We start from the raw sequence: 22,870 nt of genomic DNA on the forward strand, positions 1-22,870 counted from the left end.
TAGAAAATAGGAGTTAGAATGAAAAAATAGAATTAAAAATATCTTTTGGGCACATATCCTTCTAGCATGTGTTGTTGTAGGTATGCTATTTTGCTATTTATCCTCTTTTTTTCCTTAAAATAGCTTTATAAGACTAAACCTTAATCATTTTATGTTGCTAGTGTTTACATAGAATTTGTTTTCTTAACTATTAAAAGGAGATATGATGCAGAAACTTTTTGTAACTTAAACTTGTTTTAAGTTATATTTCAAAAAGTGGCTGATAACATTCTAAATACCCCTGGTTCCTCTCCTCCACTTTTCCCTGGACCTTCTTTTTCCTTTGTCTTTATTGTTTCTGTACTGCTCAGTTTGGAGTCTTTTCTCAGAAGGAAGCTTCATCATGGAAGGGAGCTTTGTCTGGTAAGCTTTGTTTCTTGTGCTCACCTACATTGGAATGTGAAAATTCCCTCCTATGCTTAATTGCTATTCTCACATTGCCCTACGGTAGTTTTTGGGCATATGAAAAGTTTCAAATGTCTTTATTCAACAAACATTTTTGTCAGTAGGTTAAATGCTGTAAGATAAAGAATATATTTGAACTCTAGTTCCCTCGGATAATGAGATTTTTTTGGTAAGACTTTACAGAACAAAAAGTGAAGCAGAAATTTGAAGGGAAGAAGCCAAGAATAGCCATCGAGAAAACCATCCCCTCTCCAGCCATACTGAACTTCTCTCACTTCTGTAATAGGCCAGGTGCTTTCCCTCTGCTGGACCTTCTCACTGCTATTTCTTCTGTCTGCAAGAACCTTTGCCCTTGCAAGTAAATCCTACTCAATCTTCAGGTCTCCATTTAATCTTCATTTCTTCACTCTTTTAACACAGTGTACTTTAGCTTAGGAAGATAAACCACACCAATTTACATTCCTTATAGACTATAAATTCCATGAGGCAAAAGTATCTATTTCTATTCTACTCACTTCTGCATCCTCAGTTCCTGGACCATTGTACATGTCTAATAAGTAATAATGGAAACATAAATATCTGGAGCTCTTGGGAGTGACTGTATCTGGGAAGGCCTATGTGGATATGTCACAACTATAGTTAGAAATAATGCACATGATATTCCTTGTATGGTTAACTATGCTTCACTTGTTTTACCTGGGAGATCATTTTCCATGTTAAAACTTAAAAAATAAAAATAAAATATGAGCATTTTGTTTTGGATCCAATAGGATAAGTAATGATATTCAAAAGAGTGCATTCTTCCATAATCTGATGAGAAGAGTTTTCAGCAGGCCAAGGCTAGAGATTGCAGCTGCTGGTGATAATAAATCCAGGTTGCAGTTACAGAACATCTTTTCAAATAAATAGTACATCGAAAAAGAAAAAGATTACAAATAATCCAGCATGCTTTTCCAAGTGTGAACCACTAATCAAAAGAGTGTAAAATCTACTACCAAGGGTATAAAGAACAAATCCAGCAAAAAATATATTTAAGCATCCCATGAACACCAAAAGATTCAAATTTGTCACAAAACACAATTATTATCATAAAATATAATGAATATCTATGATTGTCCATCTAAACTTGATTGAAGCTAGTGAATTAGTATTCAAATCAAGCCCATAAAATATTCTCTTTTCATTTGACCCAGGAATTCCACTCCTAGGAATTTGCCCTAAGAATATAGGAACCCAGTTTCAAAAAGACATATGCACCCCTATGTTTATTGCAGCACTATTTACAATAGCCAAGAAATGGAAGCAACCTAAGGGTCCATCAGTAGGTGAATGGATAAAGAAGATGTGGTACATATACACAATGGAATATTATTCAGCCATAAGAAAACAAATCCTATCATTTGCAACAACATGGATGGAGCTAGAGGGCATTATGCTCAGTGAAATAAGCCAGGCAGAGAAAGACAAATATCAAATGATTTCACTCATCTGTGCAGCATAAGAACAAAGCAAACATTGAAGGAATAAAACAGAAGCAGACTCACAGAACCCAAGAATGGACTAACAGTTACCAAAGGGAAAGGAACTGGGGAGGATGGATGGGAAGGGAGGGAGAAGGGGAATAAGGGGCATTACAATTAGCACACATAACTTAGGGGTGGGGCACGGGGAGGGCAGTATAGCACAGAGAAGACAAGTAGTGACACTATAGCATCTTACTATGTTGATGAACAATGACTGTAATGGGGTACGTAGTGGGGACTTGATAATGGGGGGAATCTAGTAACCACAATGTTGCCCATATGATTTTATATTAATGATACCAAACTAAAATAAAATAAGTAATAGTCACCCCCCAAAAAAAAAAATTCTCTTTAAAGTCATGAATTGAAGTACATATTGGTGACATGAGTAGCTCACTGGAAATACTTAGGTTTGCTTAAAATAATATTTTTGGCAAAAACAGGATTGGCTGTATAGTTTCAGTTACTTATCCCAGCATAATACTGAGCTTGTCTATACTCTTGGATTAAGATGCTGTGCTCGGCCTGCTTTCTCCATTTTAGAAACTCTGGTCCTGCACCTTTGCTTAAGTTATGACAGCTCTTGATCATATACCTGAGTTGTTGCTTTACTTAGAACAACATTAGTGTCTGTCTCTGATGAAAGGTGCATATAAAAACACCATCATCTCACTGAGACCCCACAGGTGGGCTTTTAAGAAAAGTTTGTCCAAAGGCCAATGGATCATTTCTTCTATTTTCATTTGGATTTGAGAAGGAGAAGTGAAAGCTCAGAGTCACAGACAATCAGCAGCAGCATTCTTGGCATGAGTAATTTCTATAGGGAGGTAGAAAGGTAGACCAAGTGACATTTCTAGGATTTTTCCAGACTTATGCTATAGTTATTAGGAGAATGTTTTATGATTGGAATTGGCAAGCTCCTTTCCTGGGATTTATCATTATGTGTGAGCATAGAGTTTTAGGCTACATTTCCTATACCGTGCCTAAGACACTTTAGGGCTAAAAAATGTTTATCATCTCCTGCCAGTTAGCTCCGAGGGCTATAGAACTGCTGTGATGAAGCCAAGTCACAGGCTCCATCGCTATAGAAGCCAGTTAATGTCAAACAAAGAAAAGATCTGTTCCCTGGCTACAGCTTGCATTTTGAATCTCAGCCAGCTCTTGGATGCAGGAAAATTCAATTCGTTTACTTTTGATCATAGGGGGAACCAGGAAAGCAAATATAGATGAATCAATACAAAACCATCAACACTCTTGAAAAGAAAATATGAATATAATAATTTCCTACTGACAGTGTCAAAAGCATCTCCTTCTTGGAAGAGACTATGTATTCTACAACTCCATGAAACTATTCTTTATGTATCCTTAAATCTCTTCTTACATGTTGATTATTCTTGGAATGCTGATGTTGACAACAGTCTGAATCTGTATTATGCAGGAACCATGAAGTGACTTGAACTTCAGAAAGAACATCTATGTCTTGACTACAGTCACTACAATATAATGGATAGCTCGACTCATACTTGAAATGAGTTGCAGTATCTGTACTCCTCTTCTCCTTCCACTTATTTTCCAGTTCTTGGCTTTTTAACCTTTAATGAAAGATATACTAGGCTCCCACCTTAAATTTAAGAGAGAGAAAAACAGCAAAATGGCTAGTTTCAACCTCAATCCCAGAGAATGGGGAAGAAGCCTTACCTTTCCCCTTCAGATTCCTCTGCCTAAAATACATCTTCCAGAAACTCACATTCCCCCTTCCCTTATTTTACTTGGGTTTCTATGAAAAATTCCAGGTCTTTCTAGAGCACTTCCCAAAGAACCATCTCTGCCATGACATTCTCCTGGACCCCAATACTACTCACCTTACCTTGTTTTACTTTCTTTGTAGCATTTATCTCTATCTGATATTAGATTTTGTAATTACTTATTTGTCTTTGTTGTAACTTACTGTGTTTCTAATGCTTAGACAATGCCTGGAATAGAAGAGATATTCAATATACACATTTATTGAAAAATGATTTGATGAATGTGAACGTAAATTAACAACTGGACATTGTAACAGCAATAAAATGACATGCATATATGGTGACATTTTTTAAAAACAGCTTTGGTTTATTTTGAAATATAGCTTCCTTCCAGTTACCCATTGTCTACATCTTCTGAGGGGAAAAGCCTTACAAAATCTGAATATAGGCTTCTTTTTTGCCAGAGTTTCCAGCTATCCCTACCTCTTTTCTTAATTAACACTTTTTAACTTTTAGGTCAAGCCACTTTTTTTGTAATGGTGGTAAAATTGACATAACATAACCATTTTACAGTGTACAATTCTGTGTCATTTAGTACACTGACAATGTTGTGAAACCATTACCTCTATCTAGTCTCAGTAGTTTTTCAACAATCGTGTTTTAAAAAAAAAGCTAGTTATTCATCTTGGTCTGGTAGAAAACTTATCCATTTCATTGCAAAATAGTAAATAAAGGGAAAGAATCAACCTTTATCTCATCATCCCTTTGTAAGATATTATATGGGGAACCCAAGTAGTTCATGAGGCAAAGTGGATCTTTTGAAATGTAGTCCAATTGATAAAAAAGAAATTGTTAATTTGGTATTTTACTGTTTGCAACTCCCAATGAATTAGTGTATCTAGCCATTAAATATGAATGTGTACAAACACCACAAAATAGTGGTATATTCGCATAATAGAACATTATTCAACCATACATCAGAATGAAGTCACAACACATGCTATGTCATGGATGCATTTTATGAAATTTATGTCACACATGTACCTCACACAATCTCAAAAATATTGTTAAGTGAAAGACACCAGACAAGAGGTCACATAGCATATGACTCTGTTTATATTAAATATCCAAAATAGGTAAGTCCAAAGACACAGAAAGTGCGTTGGTGTTTGCCAGGGACTGGGAGGAAGGCAGGATGGGAAGAAACTGATTAATGGAGAAGAGGTTTTAGTTTGGAGCGATGGACATGTTTTGAAACTAGATAGACAGCAGCTACAAACATTGTGAATGTAATAAACGCCACTGAATTTGTTCACTTTAAAGTGGTTCAGTTTATATTATGTGAACTTTACCTCAATAAATCTTTTTTTTTAGTTGATTCAGCTATTAAGAAGTAGAAACTACAATTCCATATACACCTCTTTACAAACTCTGTAGGGTAGACTAATGTGTAAATGAGGAGATGCTGATTCTGAAATCGTTACTTTGGACAAAGAAAGGTCAGACTGTCTTCCCAGATCATAGTCACTATGGTAATTATTTCATAAAATGAAAAGTTGCCATTTCCCCCATGTCTCAAGTTCATTCTAACACATTTCCTCTGGCTCGGTGACAGCCCTTTAAACATATGCTTCTTGTATTTTGCAGACATACTTGGCAAGTGCAAGACAAAATTGATGCAAACAATGTGGCTTACACAACTGGGAAGCTGAGCTTTCACACGGATTACCCAGCCCTCCATCATCCACCTGGGGTAAGGTGAGCCTCTGCGTATTTCCACAAGACAGGCCAAGGACCAACATCCTCCTATACTTAGAGTCTAAAAGTTATCTTTTTCATTAGCTAACTTGTCTTACGTAGGTCTTTCTTCAAATAACAATCCAAAAACAAAAACTTCTCTGCCTAAATTCTGAATAGCCTCACATTCCCAAGGTATAGAAGATTTTTATGAATGTTTTTTAAACATTTATTTGTTTCTTCCTGGAAACTTCCTTGGCACTTTTTGCTTTGCCACAACAGATTTTATGATCACAGTACATTTTGAAGTCTTTTTACACATGTACCCTTCCCAAGAGAGTCAAATAGAAAATGAAACCAAGGAGCACATGGAGGGTTTTTCCCACAAAGTCCCATGGCCATCATTCATATTTGTTAGCTATTGCTGCATAAAACCCATGGCATAATTTAATGCCTTAAAAGAATCGTCATTTACTTAGCACGTGTTTTGCAATTCAAGCTGTGTTCAGATGGGCAGTTCTGCAGCTGCAGTCGGCTAGGGACTGCTTGACCTACGTGGACTTCAGCTAAGAAGGCTGTCTCTGCTCCACCTGATGTATCATCTTCAGGAAGCCTAGCCCAGGTTTAAGCACATGGCAGCTGGCAGAACTTCCAGAGAGCAAGTCAAAACATACAAGGCCTCTTGAAATCTGGGCTACTGCCATGTTTTATTGGTCAAAGCGGGTCATAAGTTTTGCCGATATTCAAGAAATGAGGAAATAGACCCCCTTCTATGGGAGAAACTGCAAAGATGTGCTACAAATTGGTGGGAATGCAAGAAGCTGCATAACCATGGCTGTTTTCGGAAATAGTTGACTCTCCCATCTATCAGATTCCTCATCAAGGAGAGAGATGATATCCTCATCAAGAGGAGATTGTCAGCACAAAACTACAAGTCCTCCAGGGGAATTCCTGGAAGGACACTTTTCCACTACATTTTTACAGTGTTGTCATTTCACTAAACGAGCAACATATTTACAAAACCATCATTTTGCTAAACCAAGAAATAAATGGTCAGGAAATTACTTTTAAAAAGATAGGTTGTTCCTATATTTAGAGCTAAATAGGACTAAATGAAATAACCACACAAAAATCAATACCTTCAAAAGTTAATGAAAATAGAAATTGTGGGCAATTTTCTAGTTAATGAAGGTGAAATCAGCCAAAATCAAAATTAGTCTGTTTTCTTCATCATGTTGACTTGAACAAGTTTTTTTTGAGCCCTTATTCTTACCCCTTGTCATTGCCAATATTAACTAAGCAAGTCTGGTATTTAACTTCACATGTTTTAAATTATTTTGTTGATTATAGATATAAAAATCACATGATTTCTTCGAACTAAATGATGACAGTGCAATGACTTCAACAGTCACCTTTCTGGGTGGAGATGGAAGTTGGGGGAGATACAATGCGATTTGTTCTAAATGTGCTCCAGATATTCTCTTAAACACTGGGGGTTAAAAGCCAAGCTAATCAGCCCATGTGCCAGTGCTAGGTTGGAGAAGTGGGATGGAATTAAGTTTTAAAAATCAGTCTGGAAAACTGAAGATTCCATTTGAATGTTTAAATTATATGCTACTTTTTAGGAGCTTAGGGTTTGTTTCTGGGTAAAAAATTGAAAGCCTAAGGAAAAGTGATTAAGTAACTTCACAAATATTCCTGAAGTCTAGTAAAATGCTATTCATAACATTCTGTCACAGCTTCTTCAAAGCATTTTTACTTAAAAGACTTTATCTGACCCGACTGAACACTCCCTTAGCAATCCTTAACAACAGAACAGATCACGCCTTTTTACGTTAGATGAGAAAGGAATGCACAGAAAGGTCAAATACTTTCACAGGGTTGTATCTAATAGGACATTTGACTTGAACCCAGGCCTCCACCTAGTTTTCACCACACCCTACTGGTCTTGAGTTAGACTTTTTAATTGCATACTTTTCTGTATCTTGCACATACTAGAGACTTCACAGATACAATATAAAGAAGTGACGAAATGCCACAACATTTGACCCATCTCCACCAGCAAATGAAATACCCAAAGCTACGACTTACTGGGAGATTTTTAATAAAAGATGATTCCTAAAATACTTCAATTCTAGTAGAAGAATAATTAAAATGCAGGCACCAGTTTGTGCTATTGTTCATGTTTTCATTTGGAATTATTCAGGGGGTTTTGTACCAAATTTTGAAGTTTTTTTGTAACAAAATAAGTCCATTTTCTTTTCAGTACAGATGAACTGATCTGGATAATAAACAGTTTGATCAGTTTGGATCATGTGGGGCAGAGAAAAGGAGACACAGTTTTAATGAAACACAAATGTTGCTTTGCTCTCTTTTTCTAGGCCAAAAGTCACATGCCGCCGTGAAGTAACATTTAGGAAGAAAATATTTTTGGTTCTGAATGGCTTACATGAAATAAATTTGCTTTTTATAGGTATCAGGCATATATTTACCATTTGAATTCGTGGTGAAGGGGTTGTCCAGGTCCATGATCTTTTCTCCTTCATGAGATCACGTTAAAATGTATACATATACAAGAAGATTAGAACTTGGCCTTGCCCTCCGCAAAAGACATCTGATCTTTCAGAGAGACTTATATTTGAAATATGTGTGACTTCATTATGGAAAAATTTTTAAAGATTTTAAAGAACACTGATTCAGAAATACCATATAACCGTAACTCCACATCTAGGAATTAACCTGAATAAAACAAAATCTCTGATTCAAAAAGATAGATACACCCCTATGTTTATTGCTACATTATTTATAACAGCCAAAATATGGAAGCAACCAAAGTATCCATCAATAGATGAATCGATAGATGTGGTACATATATATACAATGGGATATTATTCGGCCATAAAAAAATGAAAGAAATCCTACCATTTGTGACAACATGGATGGACCGAGAGGGCATTAAGCTAAATGAAATAAGCCAGGTGGAGAAAGACAAATTCCATATGATTTCACTTATATGGGGAATCTAAAAATAAAACAAAACAAAACAAAATGAAAAAAATAGCAGTAAACTTGTAGACACTGAGAAGGCTCATGGTTACCATAGGAGGGGTTGTGGTAGATGGGTGAAACAGATGAAGGGGATAAAGGGGCACAAAATCTCATTCATAATATAAATTAGTCACAGGGATGAAAGTACAGCATAAAGAATACAGTCAATAGTTCTGTAACATCTTTCAGTGTTGACAGATAGCAACTACACTAGTTGGGGTGAGGATTTAATAATGTGTATAACTGTTGAATCACTATGTTGTCTACTTGAAACCAATATAATATTGTATATTAACTGTACTTCAATTTTTAAAAATCAAAAAATAAATAAATAAAAATAACACTGATTCCCCCAAAGACAGAAATAGGCTATCTTTTGCCTTCTTGGAGTTTGCTAGATTTGAGGCTGACATTTCGTTTCATCTTCTTGTTAATTATGCTTCGTTACCCTTCATTGTCCTGTTGATGAGATGATTTTCCACAATGACCTAGTCAATTTATGCACATATTTTTTTGAGTTTAAAAAAAGCTGGCCTCAGTTTAAGGACAGAACTATTCTTATATAATTTTTGCTTTTTAACATTTAGATTGTTTTTATTTCAAATATAGAGGATATACAATATTATATTAGTTTCAGGTGTACAACATAGTGATTCAATAATTATATGCATTACTAAATGCTTATCACAATAGTTGTACTTGCCATCTGTCAACAAAGATATTACCGTATTATTGACTATATTTCCTATGCTGTACTTTCACCGCTGTTACCATTTTATAATTGAGTGTTTGTGCCTCGTTAGCTCCATTATTAATTTAGACCAGTTTTCTCCTAACATCAAAAAACAAGGCATCATTGACCTGAAACAGAAGTTTAATTTTACAAAGCACACATACACACACAATACTGAATTATTAAGTGCACCATAAAGGGTTTTTTCTCTTTATAGGAAAAGAACTTCCTATATGAGGATTTTGAAGCAAAAGGCCAAGGTTTGAATTTAAGTTTTACCATGTATTACCTCAGTTCTTAATAGCTGGGGGGGACAGTTTTTTCACCTCTAGGTCTCAGTTTCTTCATCTATGAAATGGCGATGAAAGCATCAAAATCTAAGGACTGTTACAAGGAATTAATAAATGTACCTGACACAGAAGAACTCTGCATAAAATTTTAAATATTGAGAAAATATGTGTGGTTTTGCGAGGCAGGAAGGATTTGTGTTCTTATCTATCTAATAGAGTATTCACTAGTAATATGTGACTGTTTAACTTTTAACTTACTTAAGATTAAGTAAAATAAAAATTCAGTTCCTCAGTCACTAACCACATTTCAAGTGCACACTAGCACATTTTAAGTGAACAATAGCCACACAGGACTAATGACTCCTGTATTTATAGTGCAACATAGAATATTTCCATCATTGCAGGAAGTTCTAATGGACAGCCTTGTGCCAGACCATCTATGGAAATAAGCAGTAACCCATTTACGGTATTTTTCCCATTCCCATTGATAACCCCCTAGTCTGGGTATTTGATCATATTTGCCCATTTCCTTCTACAAGAACAATCAGACACTGGTTTTTATTTTTATTTCACTAAGAATGAATTTTTCACAAAGGAATCATGTTAGTTTCCTTTAGCAGAAAACTGGGCTCTAAATTTAGGTATTTAAAATCATCCACCCATGCTGATTTACCAAAAGGAGTCATATAAGCTCTAGTCAAAAGAATATCTTTATCATTTTACCATTTCAAATTTTGTGCTTTTCAAAATGAAACAATGTTGAACATTTTTCCCTAAATCTTAGTTAAAAATAACCAATATCCTTTTTGTTTCTCATTCCCATTGTTTTTGGGGTTTAATCCCTCCTCATAATCCCACTATACCTCACTCCCTTCTAATCCTTACACCTGAACTGGTCTGTTAAACCCCAACTAGTTACTCTCTCACTAGTTCCCCCATTAAAAAATTATTCAATTTTTTATTATTAGTAACACCACTGGACTAATATTCTTCAACTCAGTCTTGACTACATCCCTATTCAAGAGGGTTTAACGATTCCCCTCTGCCCACAAGAGAAACACTAACATCTAAATTATTTAAAACTTCTTCATCTAAGTCTTCATTCAACAACTTCATGTAAGACTCTCCAGGATGAGGTGCCAAATCACCATTCTAACTGGCTACTATTCCCAGTTGTAACCCACTACTGTAACTCTGTAACAGCCAAAGTTTTTGAAACCCAATGAAGTGTGCATGTTTGCATACACATTATCACTGTCACCTGATTTGCTCTCTCCATCCTATTCTGCATATTTGAAATCTTATCCACCCTCCTTTGCCCAGATTAAATGCCACCTCCCATGTAAAGCCGACAGGAAGTGCATAAATACTCCAACATAAAGTGTTCACTCCCTGCAGCTATTCTGATCTATTCCTTTTGTTTACTAATGAACATTATCATGCCTGTCCCCATGTCTCCAGCTATAACAATGTTTAAACTATAAAGTGTTAATTACAAACAACTTTTCTTCCACCTGCTTCCTCTGCTGACACAAAGAGACAAATTTTTTTAAAATTTGCTGATGTTAGTGCACTCGTATCTTTCTGAATCTTTCTTTAACACAGGATGAAAAAAATGTGCATCATTTTAAAACACATTTCTCCATTTCTCTTTGTAGGTTCAGCTTCTGCACTGCATAAAACAAACAGTCACTGGCGGTGATTCAGAAATTGTAGATGGGTTTAATGTATGCCGAAAACTCAAAGAAAAAAATCCTCAGGCATTTCAGATTTTGTCCTCGACCTTTGTGGACTTTACAGACATTGGAGTGGATTACTGTGATTTCTCTGTACAATCCAAACACAAAATTATAGAGTAAGTACTATTTATAAATGTCTCATAGCAATAAAACTGTTGACAGCAAAAACTTCATTAACTTAAAGCTTAAACACCACAAATCTTTGGTTAACACCAGACCTTTACTTTTAACTAACAGTTTAATCCAATTTTAGAAGAAAAGAGAAAAAATCATTAAAAATTCTTTATCAAATTCCATGAAATCTGTTCTTAATTAATATAAGAGCTGCAACTAAGAGTTCATCTAAACTTCATTTTTCAAATACAAGTTCTACATAATTATAAGCATGATTGTACCAGTCAGAATTTTTTCAGTTAAAAGTAAAAGAATCTAACCCAAATTAGGTAGATACAGGAATTAAATTATGTCATATGATATTGATCTCTCTTTACATCACCTTTTAGATTTGCCATCCTCTGGGTTGACTTCATTTTCAAAGATAATCACTAGAACCTTTAAGTTTTCATTCTTCTTAGAGATGGTTAATCACATCACACAGAAATCACTCATTTCCCAATAACTACAACAAAGCTAGATGACTCACTACCCAACTTTCATCCAAATTTATCCTTGAAGCCATTTATTTTTACATTTTAAATGGATCACCCTGTCTGCTGCGTGGAACAGAGGGATGAGCAGGAGCAGGCCAGGCCGTCAGAGAATTGTGATTGGCCATTCCTGGATCACATGTTCATCTCGGGAGTAAGTCCAGCCTCATTGGAACCACATGGGCTAAGAATGAAACAGGGTTGTAACCCCAGATTGGTGCCAACAGAAACCATGTGTTGCCTACACAGAATGTTCTGTGTTCTTTTTTTTTCATTAACATTATTTCACCAGAATTTTTCCAAGTACCTGCAAACACTGCAAATGTATCCTCTTATTTGAGAAGTGTCTTGTATTTCTAGGATGTGATTTATTTAATCATGAGAATGAATTTTGGGGTGTTCCGATTTTAAAATTCAGTTTATACCCTTCTTGTAGGAGAAATAGCTATATAATATGAAAATAAACTAATTTAATAAGTGATCAAATTCCCCAAAACACTAACTCAGCTGTTTTATATACAGTATGGCCTGCATTTATTCATTCGACAAATATTTGTCGAGGACAGCCAGTTTTTTTGGTGATTCAGATGCATCAGTGGACGAAACAAAGATCTGTGCCCTCATGAAGCTTCCAGTCTGATGAGAGAAGAGAGAGTTAGACATTTTAAAGCACATGAGTAACTTACAATGACTGTTAAAACATTTTTAAGTGCTTAAGAAAAAATGAAAAGTAGGGCAAGATAAAGAGAATCTGTAAAGCCAAAGAACTAGGGAGCATGGACTTGCCTCAGTAAAAGCGTGGAAAGGAAAAGCTTTACTGAGTAAGTGATGTTTAAACAAAAACTTAAAAGGGTAAGGGAGCCTGCCCGGAAGAGACAGTTTCCAGAAACAGGTAGAGTAAAGGTCCTAAGAAAGCCCGCAGAACATGTCTGGTGTGTTCAATGGATAGGAAGGAGGCCTGAGTGGAACAGACTATTAAAACAGAAGCTCAAATGGGGTAAGGTCATGTAATGGAAAGTTTGTTAGCCATTCTAAGTACATTGGCCTTCACTCTTAATGAAACAAGCTGCTGCAGGATTTTGACCAATAGAATGACATTTACACATACATATATTTATTTACATTTTAAATGAGTCCCCTGTCTGCTGTGTGGAACAGAGGGAAGAGCAGGAGCAGGAACAGGAAGACCAGTTTAGGAGGCCGCTGCCGGACTGCAGCCTGGAGGGACAGTGCCTCAGAGACAGTGGCCAAGGGGTGGCAGCTCTGTGGAGAAGGGTCTGTTTCAGCATGTAGGTTGAGCCAAATCAGCAGATTTTCCTGAAAGATTGGATGAAGGGTGCGAGAGAAAAGACAGACATCAAGAATAAATTCTAGTTCAGAATAACATTCTCTGAGAGGTTAGTCATCAAGGGGGGGAAGAGAAGACACGACGTTTGGATTCCTAGTTTTAACAATTCCAAAATTATCTTAAAATCCTATGGCAAATTGTAATTTTGTTGTGGCACAATGTAACTGCAGATTCTGCAAGACTAGTAGTGAACAGAGTGGAAAAAAAACTCTCTGAGTGAGATTAACTGAATGTTCATCAGCTGAATCATGATTTGGCTTTGTTATTTTTTGTAGTAAAATTCCAGAATCTGCCCAATTTCAAGGTCCTGGGGATATCCCTAGAGAATACCAGTGTATTGATGTTGATACACTTAAAAATATGTTTTTAACAACAGGAGATGAAACAAAGAGGGTTTTCAGTTAGTGAGGGCCTTGGTCTCCAGAGAGTTCGGGTTAATTTAATTTTCCTTGTGGTTAAATTTTTTGACTCTTTGGAGATGTCTATGTCCTATCCAGTATGAAAAGATCTTGGAGGCTGCTGACATAGTTAGGTATAATTCAGCATAATAAAAGCTATACAAATAAAGAAACTAGGATGACAATAGTAAAGCCAAGATTAAGCTATAGCAGGGCATCCTAGTGGTTGCAAGTTCAGTCACATGAATACAATTCCGATGCTTGCTGGAGGTACAATCTTGGCCAAGTGACTTATGCTTAGTAAGCTGCCATCTGTTTTTCAGGAGAAAGGGAAGGATAGTATCGCCTACCATGACAACTGAAATGGGAACTATGGAGATAAGATACAGATGCCCTACCACTTGGCTCAAAAAGGGCAGAATAAATTTTTAGCTAGCTGAAATTTCATGAAGTCCAACACATTCGCTGGTGATAGATTTCAATGTCAGCTCTGAGTTTGTAGAGACCAAAGCAAGGAAGGAACATAATCGGTTTACAAGATTTCAGATGCTTCTAAAATCTGAAATAAATTTTCTCTGTAGGTCCCCATAAAATGTGATGTGGTGAGCAACACCATAGTTACATTCCCACAAGTTGGAGCAGGTCTGTGAAATATCTCAACTGTCAATGGTACTTAATAATGTCACTAATGAGTATTCACGGCACCAGTGCTCTGGGTAGCCGACGATTCTACACTCATTTCACTGGGTTTTTCTGTTGGCTGATCACTGATGACATTTTGATTTTGCTGATTTGCAGCTGCTGTGTGGCTGGTTTATATTTAAATGCCTGCCCTTTATGTATAGCTAATAAATAGGCAGTTATTCCTCATTTGGGGGGCTTTCTGACCTTCCTCAGCACATAACCCTGCATTGGGACCTTCCTCTCACTCTGTCACTGTACACAGAATTGCCTGCTTACTAAGACTCAATTTTGTATTTTGGGTTAGTCTTTAAGATGCCAGCCACTCATCTCCTCTAACATTCGTCCATCCTCACAATAATGCCTTCTGTATACCTTATAACTAAATTTGCTTTCTACTCCCCCATGTTATTGCTGAGAATGCTAACTAATAAATTTGGGTCTTGTTTTCTCAGAAAGTAAATACCTGATGGAGAGGGTAGAGAGAAGCTGTTATACATGCACATGAACAGAAAACTGATTGCTTTTGTCCATGTATGTGAACTCTTGGAAATGGATGATGTTTAATACAATGTACCAAGGGGTGTGCAGTTATGATGTGTCCTTAAACTAATGAATCACAATGTTCTTGTCGCTGACATGTGAAGATACATAAATGGACTCTAAAAGAGTCATAACTAGCATAACCATCCCCATCAAGGAATTATGGTGGTAATGAAAAAAGAAACATTGTTCGAGTGGCCAGGAGGGAAGACGCCCCCAAGAAGTTCAAAGCCATGACATCATGAAGGATGGCACAGAGGGTATCATTGTTATATGTACAGGAAATAACACAGGGAGAGGAGGGCACCGTGGGTCAGGAGTAGGAGGACTAGAATCTTGAAGATAAAAGGCAAAATGGCCTCAGAAACTGTGAAAGGGGTCAGAAACCAGTGTGTTTCTCTAACAGGAGAATTGAAAAGTCAAGTATGGTCCTTCATGCCACTCAAACCTGAAGGTCCATAGTCTCTCATTCTGACTGACCTTTTCCTTGATTCTTTGTTCATAAAGCCACACCTGCAGGCCACAGAGTATTCTTTATGTGGAGGGATGGGTAGACAGGAAAGGGCCCTTCATTGCTTATGCAAAGACCTGTTCCTTCCTCTCATGTTCTTTCCCCAGTGTGGATTTAATCGGTAGTTTTCTGTCACTATCCCATAGGCAAAAGTTGCAGCTAATACCCCTTCATGGAGTTTACCATTACAATGGCCACTGGCTCAGAGGACTGGATATTAATCTGGGGCACAAAGCGCAGGACCCAGAGCACCACAGTCTATAGATCACGAGCAATCATATTGCTCCTCCTATACCCTGACTTGATAATGGCTCACTCTTCGTGGTTGATCAGTTAAGTAAGATCCAGACCCCATATCTGTGTCACCAAGCCCTGGCACACATGAAAGTCTGCTTGGTTTGACCCATCAGGCCTCGATTCCAGTCAGGTGTTGGCTCATAATACCACCTCCAGGGCTGGCCAAGGGGTAATCCCAGGAGTAAACCCAGGCATTTACCTACTGTCCCTCCTGTTTTTACCTAAAGAAAAATAAATTTGGTTGATGCTTTAGGACTGGATGAAAATCTTTCTTCCCAATAAACTTAAAAAAAAATTTCCTTTTGCCTCACTGATGCTCATACCTTGCTAATTATAACCAGCATAGCTTCAATTCAGATATAATGATGTCTTGTCTTACACTGAAAGCATTGAAATCTTATATTGTCATGATCACAAATAGTAATCTAAGAAAATATATAGAATCGCAATATTGGAATCTGCCAGGTACTAAAAAGACCTCGGCACTCTCCCCAGCTACAGAAAAAAATATAAAGAGTTGTATATGCAACAAATATTTATTAACTCCCTGTTATATCCAGGCTGTATGTTAAATGCTAGAAATACAACATTAAATGAGACAGACTGTTGGTCTTCTAGAAGCCTACCTACTAAGATGCATAGTGTAGATAGAAAGATTCAAGGAACATACCTCAGGCTAGATACTTTTTTCCCTGTGCCTCAGTTTCCCCATCTGTAAACTAAGGACAGAGTGAGAACAATGAAGTTTAAATTTTTAAAAATTAGATGTTTCTTTCCAATCATGCTCCAGTAAAATCATACTTCAAACCCCAATAGAGGAAACATATAAAGCAATTGACCTATGAGTTTGTAACATAAAATATAGTTTAATATGTAAAGCCTACTGTTTTAAAGAATGAGGAAAGAATTGGTTTCCCTAAACATAAAAAAAAATTGTTTAACTGGAATCTCTCTGTAGCATATATTTTAAATCAGTTTGACTCATTCTGACACTTATGAAGTAAAATTTCAAAAAATAACTGTTAAAGAAATGAATGAAAAAACAAATGTATACACTGTACCAAGGAAACTTTCACACCTTCTGTACATGTATTTGGATTCTTTAATACTGCATTCCCAAACATCTCCCAAGATGAATTGACCTCTAAAAATGTAAATAGGTACTTCATAACTTGCATATTTTAACTTTTTCTCTTAAAAAAATAGATTAGATGATAAAGGCCAAGTGGTTCGCATCAACTTCAATAATGCAACTAGAGACACAATATTTGATGTACCTGTTGAAAGAATTCAGCCTTTTTATGCTGCTCTGAAGGAGTTTGTTGACCTCATGAACTGTAAAGAATCCAAGTTCACTTTCAAGATGGATCCAGGTCAGTAAACACTTTTTCTCAGACAACTGAAAGGATAGATTTTCTTCAACTTTAGCTGTTTAGAACACTATCTAGAGGTGCCTTTCCTAAGTAAATCATGTGGAACACTCAGCAGAATCTTTGTGAGTAGTCGACTTGCTTAACCAGAAGACTCCTGGCTGCTGCCCCCATTCTACTGACTCTCCAGACTTAAACATATTCATTTTTAACAAGCTCCTAGGTAATATTTAAACACACCACAATTTAATAATACCCTCCAACCTAAAGCATAACTATTTGAAAGACAAGCTATAAGCAAATGAAGCCTCATGTCTGGTTTCAAGAGTGATGACTTATGCTTTCTATCTTGTTGGACAGGCAATCCAAACTGAGGCAGGTACTTAATTCTACTTTGGTAAATGAATAAAATTATCCCCAAGATTCTCACTCTGAAGTGCATGAGTAATGTTTCCTCATTTAGCTTCTCTGATCTGGCAAAGATATTGCTACCTGAAATAATGTAGTGCTTGAAATATTCCAGCTACTTAAAATAAAGGAATTAGAAAGCATTGGGTTTTTCTGGACCATCCCTACTCAGTAAAATGACATTAAACTTGAGGCTTTTGATAGCTATAGTAAAAAGTATAATTTTTATCTGCTATCAATTTGGCCAAATAGAAGATTCTTTTCTCTTGTGGTTATTTTTAATTGATTTTTGGCATAATAAAATAACACTAGAAATCTCCTTAAGTCCTCTACTATGTAGTCACAGCAGGTTGATTTTAAGAGCAATAATATGTAAAATGGAAATACCATAGCAAAAAAACACTGAAAAGTAGGAGTTGGTATCCAAGCTCCACCATTTAATGGCAGTGTACTTTTGGGAAAATCCCTCCACATCTTAGACCCTCTATTTCCTCATGTATGAAAAAATTGAGATAATACTCTTCAGGATTTTTATGAAGCTTAGAAACAATGTACATAAAATAGGAGCATAAAAGGCGCACCAAGAATGTCACCATCCTTATAATTACTTAAAGCTTTTAAATTGGAAAGAACCATTTCTAAGTACAGTAGTAACAATCAGGAAAAACAATTCAAAAGTTTTGCACAGATATTTTAAGTAAGAGATAAAAGTGTCTACGGGAGCCTGCCAAACTATGTAGTTTAAGTGTCAAAAGGTCCAAAGTGGTTTGCAACCAGTGGCCTGATCTGTGTGAAAAAAATAAATGTACAGTTTTATGCAAAGAAATGAACATATCATTTCTTGATGTGAGATATGCAAACAATGATATTTTTGTGCATTTTCTAACTCTGCAAACAATTTTTGGCACAAACACAAAATTATTCATACTGAAAATATCTTCTGTCTAGGTGATGTGATTACTTTTGATAACTGGCGCTTACTGCATGGCCGGCGCAGCTATGAAGCAGGCACTGAGATTTCCCGCCATCTAGAGGGCGCGTATGCCGACTGGGATGTGGTAATGTCGAGGCTTCGGATCTTAAGGCAGAGTGTCCAGAATAGAAACTGAGTCTCCTGTCTGTCATTTCAGGAAGATTTCAATGATCGTATTTTGTAAGATATGGCAATGTCATTTCTCTTTAGAGACCATGATCTCTGGCATTTACATAATTGATTTCTTTAACACTGAACATGTCATCTTTCTCACAAATTTTCTTTGTAATCATACACAATGCCAACTTAGATGTTGTAGCAGTGTTCTCCTCTTTCCACATAAAGCATTCCTTCTGTTCTATTGCATGTATGATCTAATTTCTTTTGCCCATATGTGAGAATCTCTAGAATGACTAAAGTTTCATAGCAAATAAAACTTTTCTTCAAATAAAGCCTTTTTTAACATACAGCTTGTGTTTCAAATAAACTTGTCTCAAATAAAATATGTTTCTTCTCTGTTTCCTACAGACTCATTTTTCATCAATGCATATGACTGTCTTTAGCACACTTGCAAAAAATCTTCATACTTTCAAAGATCTGTTTTATTCACTTTTATTACAGAATTCTATTATCCAAATTTCTAGGCCCCTACAACCTGGTGATCTCAACATTTCCTTTAATACCTGAATTATGACACCAAACCTAAGCATGCCAAATTAAGAGAAAATCCAAGCTCCCTAATCTTCTCTTATCCTAAATAAATACTCCTCAGAACTGCCAGCATAGCTTACACCTGTCCATGAATCAGTTCTCATTCCTTGCCTTCAGCTGATAACTAAGAAAGGTAGAGCCAGGATGCATGTACCACTTATAAACAGACACAATGTCTGCTAACCCCTAGACAGCTTCACCTGTTGGTTTTGGCTTTTTCCATGGCCACTGACTTGTCCCCAACGGTGGGACACAGATGCCACTGCAAGTGATGGAAGTTCCACTCCTGTTGAGACCAGTCCCTTCTCTACCCTGCTAAAAAGAGAAATCTCAGCATTACCATTTTCTGACAATCTGTACATAGATTTTTAGTCCATCTCTTTTGGGCCTTAGCCAAGCCTCCTATTTTGAAGGTCTTCATCACTGTCACCTCTACCTGTAGCCTTAAAGTCAATAGAAACACTATGTCCATCCATGTTTAACTTGCATCACACCTGCAGTGTGACTGTGTACTGGGAGTCTGCATCAAGAGTGCCCCAAGCCCAGATCAGCACACCCCTCTGACTCAACTCTGGTAGTAAGTCCACATCACTAGCGCAGACATTGTTCCTTTCTGGGCCCTTCACTGTCCTTTCCTATGATCTGGTTTGGTTGGAGTTACAGTAATACATCACACATGTTTGATTCCTTTGAATTTAACTGGGTTGAGTCTCGGTACCATCTCTCCTGAGACACTGATAGAATGAAAACAGGTGAGTTCAATAGGGGCAGGACCCCATTCTGAGAAGCAGCACTGAATACCTAAAGACAAACAATTTTCCAGAGTGACCCTAGTTCCATCCATTTAGAGTATCTAAATTCCAGGCCCTTGCCAAGCTAAAGTGACTTACTATACTTTTACTCATTCAGCAGATATTTGTCACATATGTGTTAATATAAGGCACTCTGCTAGACTTGGGACACAAAAAAACTTGAGATGTGCCTGCTTATAGTCTGGTAAGGGAACAGATAAGGATGATGTTAGGCTAACAGAGTGTTTATAAGATGACAATCAAGACAGAGAAAGGGGATTCATGAAAGCTTCATTTGAAGCTCAAAGTTTGAGTTAAATGAGATTTAATAGTAGCTTTACAGGGAAAGGTGGGAAAGTGACTTTCCAAGTTAAGAGGCTCAGAGAATTAAGACAAAACACCTAGCACATAAGAGAGAATAATAGACTAGCAGTGTTGCAAATTCTGGGATTTGGTGCCTAGGTTCAGATGGTAATGATGACAGTCACTCAGTCTTTGGTCAAATAACTTTTTCTCATAAGCCTTGGAAATTTCTATCTACAAATGAGACTAATAACAGTTCTTATCACATAAAATGTTTATTAGGTGTGAATAAAATGAAAGTTCCTGTGGCCAGGATTCTCACCTGGCCCTGGTCGTCCAGCTCACTACACACATGTGGGCAATACGTTGCTATTGACTCTATATAAAGAGATCTGCCCAGTGCTCTGCACCACATGGTGGCACGGCTGCATGGCTGCAGGAGGGCCGGGGCTGGAGTGGTGGCAGCACTGAGGACAGAGGCTCAGAGGATGGCTGTGCAGGCAGAGGGGCCCAGAGGCAGAGACTGGCTTGCTGTGTGCAGACTCGCTCTGAGTGGACAGTATTTTAGTGATTGATGTGCCAGTGTGGGAATAAAGTTGGGTATAACCTTTTCACCCCAAGAATGTTCCACTATCATTTCTTTGGTCAGACTGAACCCACAGTGAACTTCCGTGGGGCTGAAAGCCACTGGCAAGACATGAGGATGATGTAAAGCTCATGTAAAGCATTTTTTTCCCCAAACTCCTCGGATGGTAATAGTCACTGTCATGTTTTGTGGCTGTTTATTTTTTTAAATACAACTTCCCAGACTCATTCCCAGAAGACATGACTCAAAGGGTCTGGGATAAAGCCCAGGAGCTGCACTTTCAGCGAGGATCCAGGTGATATTCATCACCAGAGAAGTCTAGGAAATACTGGTGTGAAGAGCATAGTTTCCAGCTGAGGGTATGTACTCAGTAGATGCTGACTATTATTCTCTGTAATCACAGAGGTTGTAGAGGGATGGGTGGGTACAGACAGTGAGAAGAAATATATGAGGCTAGAGACAGAGCCAGGGCCATGTCATAAAATGTCAAAATGTATGTTGCACTAAAGAGCGGATATTTTATCTTGAAAGCAATAAGAAGCCTTTTAAAGATTTTTTAGCAATGAAGTGCCTTGATCAGATATTCATTTTTTAAAAATCCATCTGGCTACATTGTACAGGGAATTATAAATGAGCAGGACTAGAGGCTATAAATATACTTACTGCAGGAAGCCAGATGAGAAATTAAAAAGGATTGAATTAGAGTGCCTGGGAGAAGGAACCGGAATGTAGAGACACTTAGAAGGTTAACTACAGAGGACTGAATGACCCACTGCACACAAGAAACGGAGGTGTGTAGGATGTTGCTGGGTTTCTAGTTAGGAGGAATGGATTAACAGTGATTCCATGCACAAGAAAAGAAGTCACAATAGCAGAAATAAGCTTATGGACAAGAAAAAGAATCCAGTTTTGAAAAGACTGAAACTTGAATTGTCTGTTTGGCGGTTGGATGTACACATATACACAGCTCAGGACAGAAACCTGGACTGGAGATTCTCCATTTGGAAAATATATAGATGGTGGATGAAATCATTACTTGTTTTCCTGAGACATTGAGTGATTGTGACCAAGGTCACAAGTCTCATGGTATGCTGATAAGCTAGTGATATTAGCCTAGTTTGTGGAATCAGTTACTTTCTAAACATAAAGAATCAGCAATGGCTTAAATTCAAAATCTGCTAGACCTCTTACAAATCCCATTTTGTCACTAGAAGACAGCCTCCAAGCCAGCACCCCGTGGCCTGGTCGCTTCTTCTCTGACAAAAAAAATTAGTTATTCCCTGGAAAGGAGGGACAGAAGGACTGGAGACAGTTGCAGCAATTTCTGAAGTGTTATATAGGACATGACATATTATGGGCTATGACAGCTGGTGCCAACTAAGGATGATTAGGTTTCCTGGACATATTAGTCTAAAGATTTGACTTTCCCCCAAGCTCATAATAGATCTGATATAACTTGGATTAGAATTTACCCTTATTTGGCAATGTGGACTCGCTGTCTGTTCCATTTTTTTTCTGATTTGACTTGGAGATTATTAGCTGCTTGGCTGATTAATCATAATAACTCCACAGGTCACCAGAACGATGTGTCACAAAGTATCTTCACTGGTCTCTGTTTCTCCCCTGCAGGTGACCACTAAAAGGTGAGCAGATGAATATTGGTAAAGGGAATTTACACAAAAGAAGGTATTCTAAAGAGAAACTGAGTGACACTGATGGTAACTTCTTTCCAAGAATTTAAACTAGAAAACAGGAGACATTTTACAAACAAAAATACACCTTTATGTTAAGTATCATTCTGTGGACATATTTGAACTAAAAGCTCTTGCTGTGAAAATGTGATTTGGTTGGACTTAATGGCTTGGAGCACAGCTGTCTGGAATGCCCTTCCCGGCCACCTCTTAAGCCTGGAAAACTCCTCTTCCTCCTTCAAAATCCAGGTTACCTTACACTTCCACTGTTTCCCCCAGGCAAACTTAAACACTCTTTCCTCTGGCTCCTACTGAGCTTTACATTCTGATTTGTAAATTCATCCTTTCATTCT

At 37.2% G+C, this 22,870-nt stretch overlaps 1 protein-coding gene across 1 annotated transcript in view; it reads left to right on the forward strand.

Moving 5' to 3' along the window:
* BBOX1 (gamma-butyrobetaine hydroxylase 1) overlaps positions 1 to 18,938 on the forward strand; it is a 54,154-nt gene extending 35,216 nt beyond the window's left edge. Inside the window, exons 5-8 of the mRNA XM_036879073.2 lie at positions 5,360 to 5,465; positions 11,179 to 11,375; positions 16,891 to 17,057; positions 18,411 to 18,938. Of these exons, the coding sequence (XP_036734968.1) occupies positions 5,360 to 5,465; positions 11,179 to 11,375; positions 16,891 to 17,057; positions 18,411 to 18,571 (631 nt within the window). The 3' untranslated portion in view covers positions 18,572 to 18,938. The remainder of the gene's footprint in view (positions 1 to 5,359; positions 5,466 to 11,178; positions 11,376 to 16,890; positions 17,058 to 18,410) is intronic.
* The last annotated feature ends 3,932 nt before the right edge of the window (positions 18,939 to 22,870 follow it).

The sequence above is a fragment of the Manis pentadactyla genome, chromosome 9 (genome assembly GCF_030020395.1).
Source record: "Manis pentadactyla isolate mManPen7 chromosome 9, mManPen7.hap1, whole genome shotgun sequence".
Lineage (NCBI taxonomy): Eukaryota > Metazoa > Chordata > Mammalia > Pholidota > Manidae > Manis > Manis pentadactyla.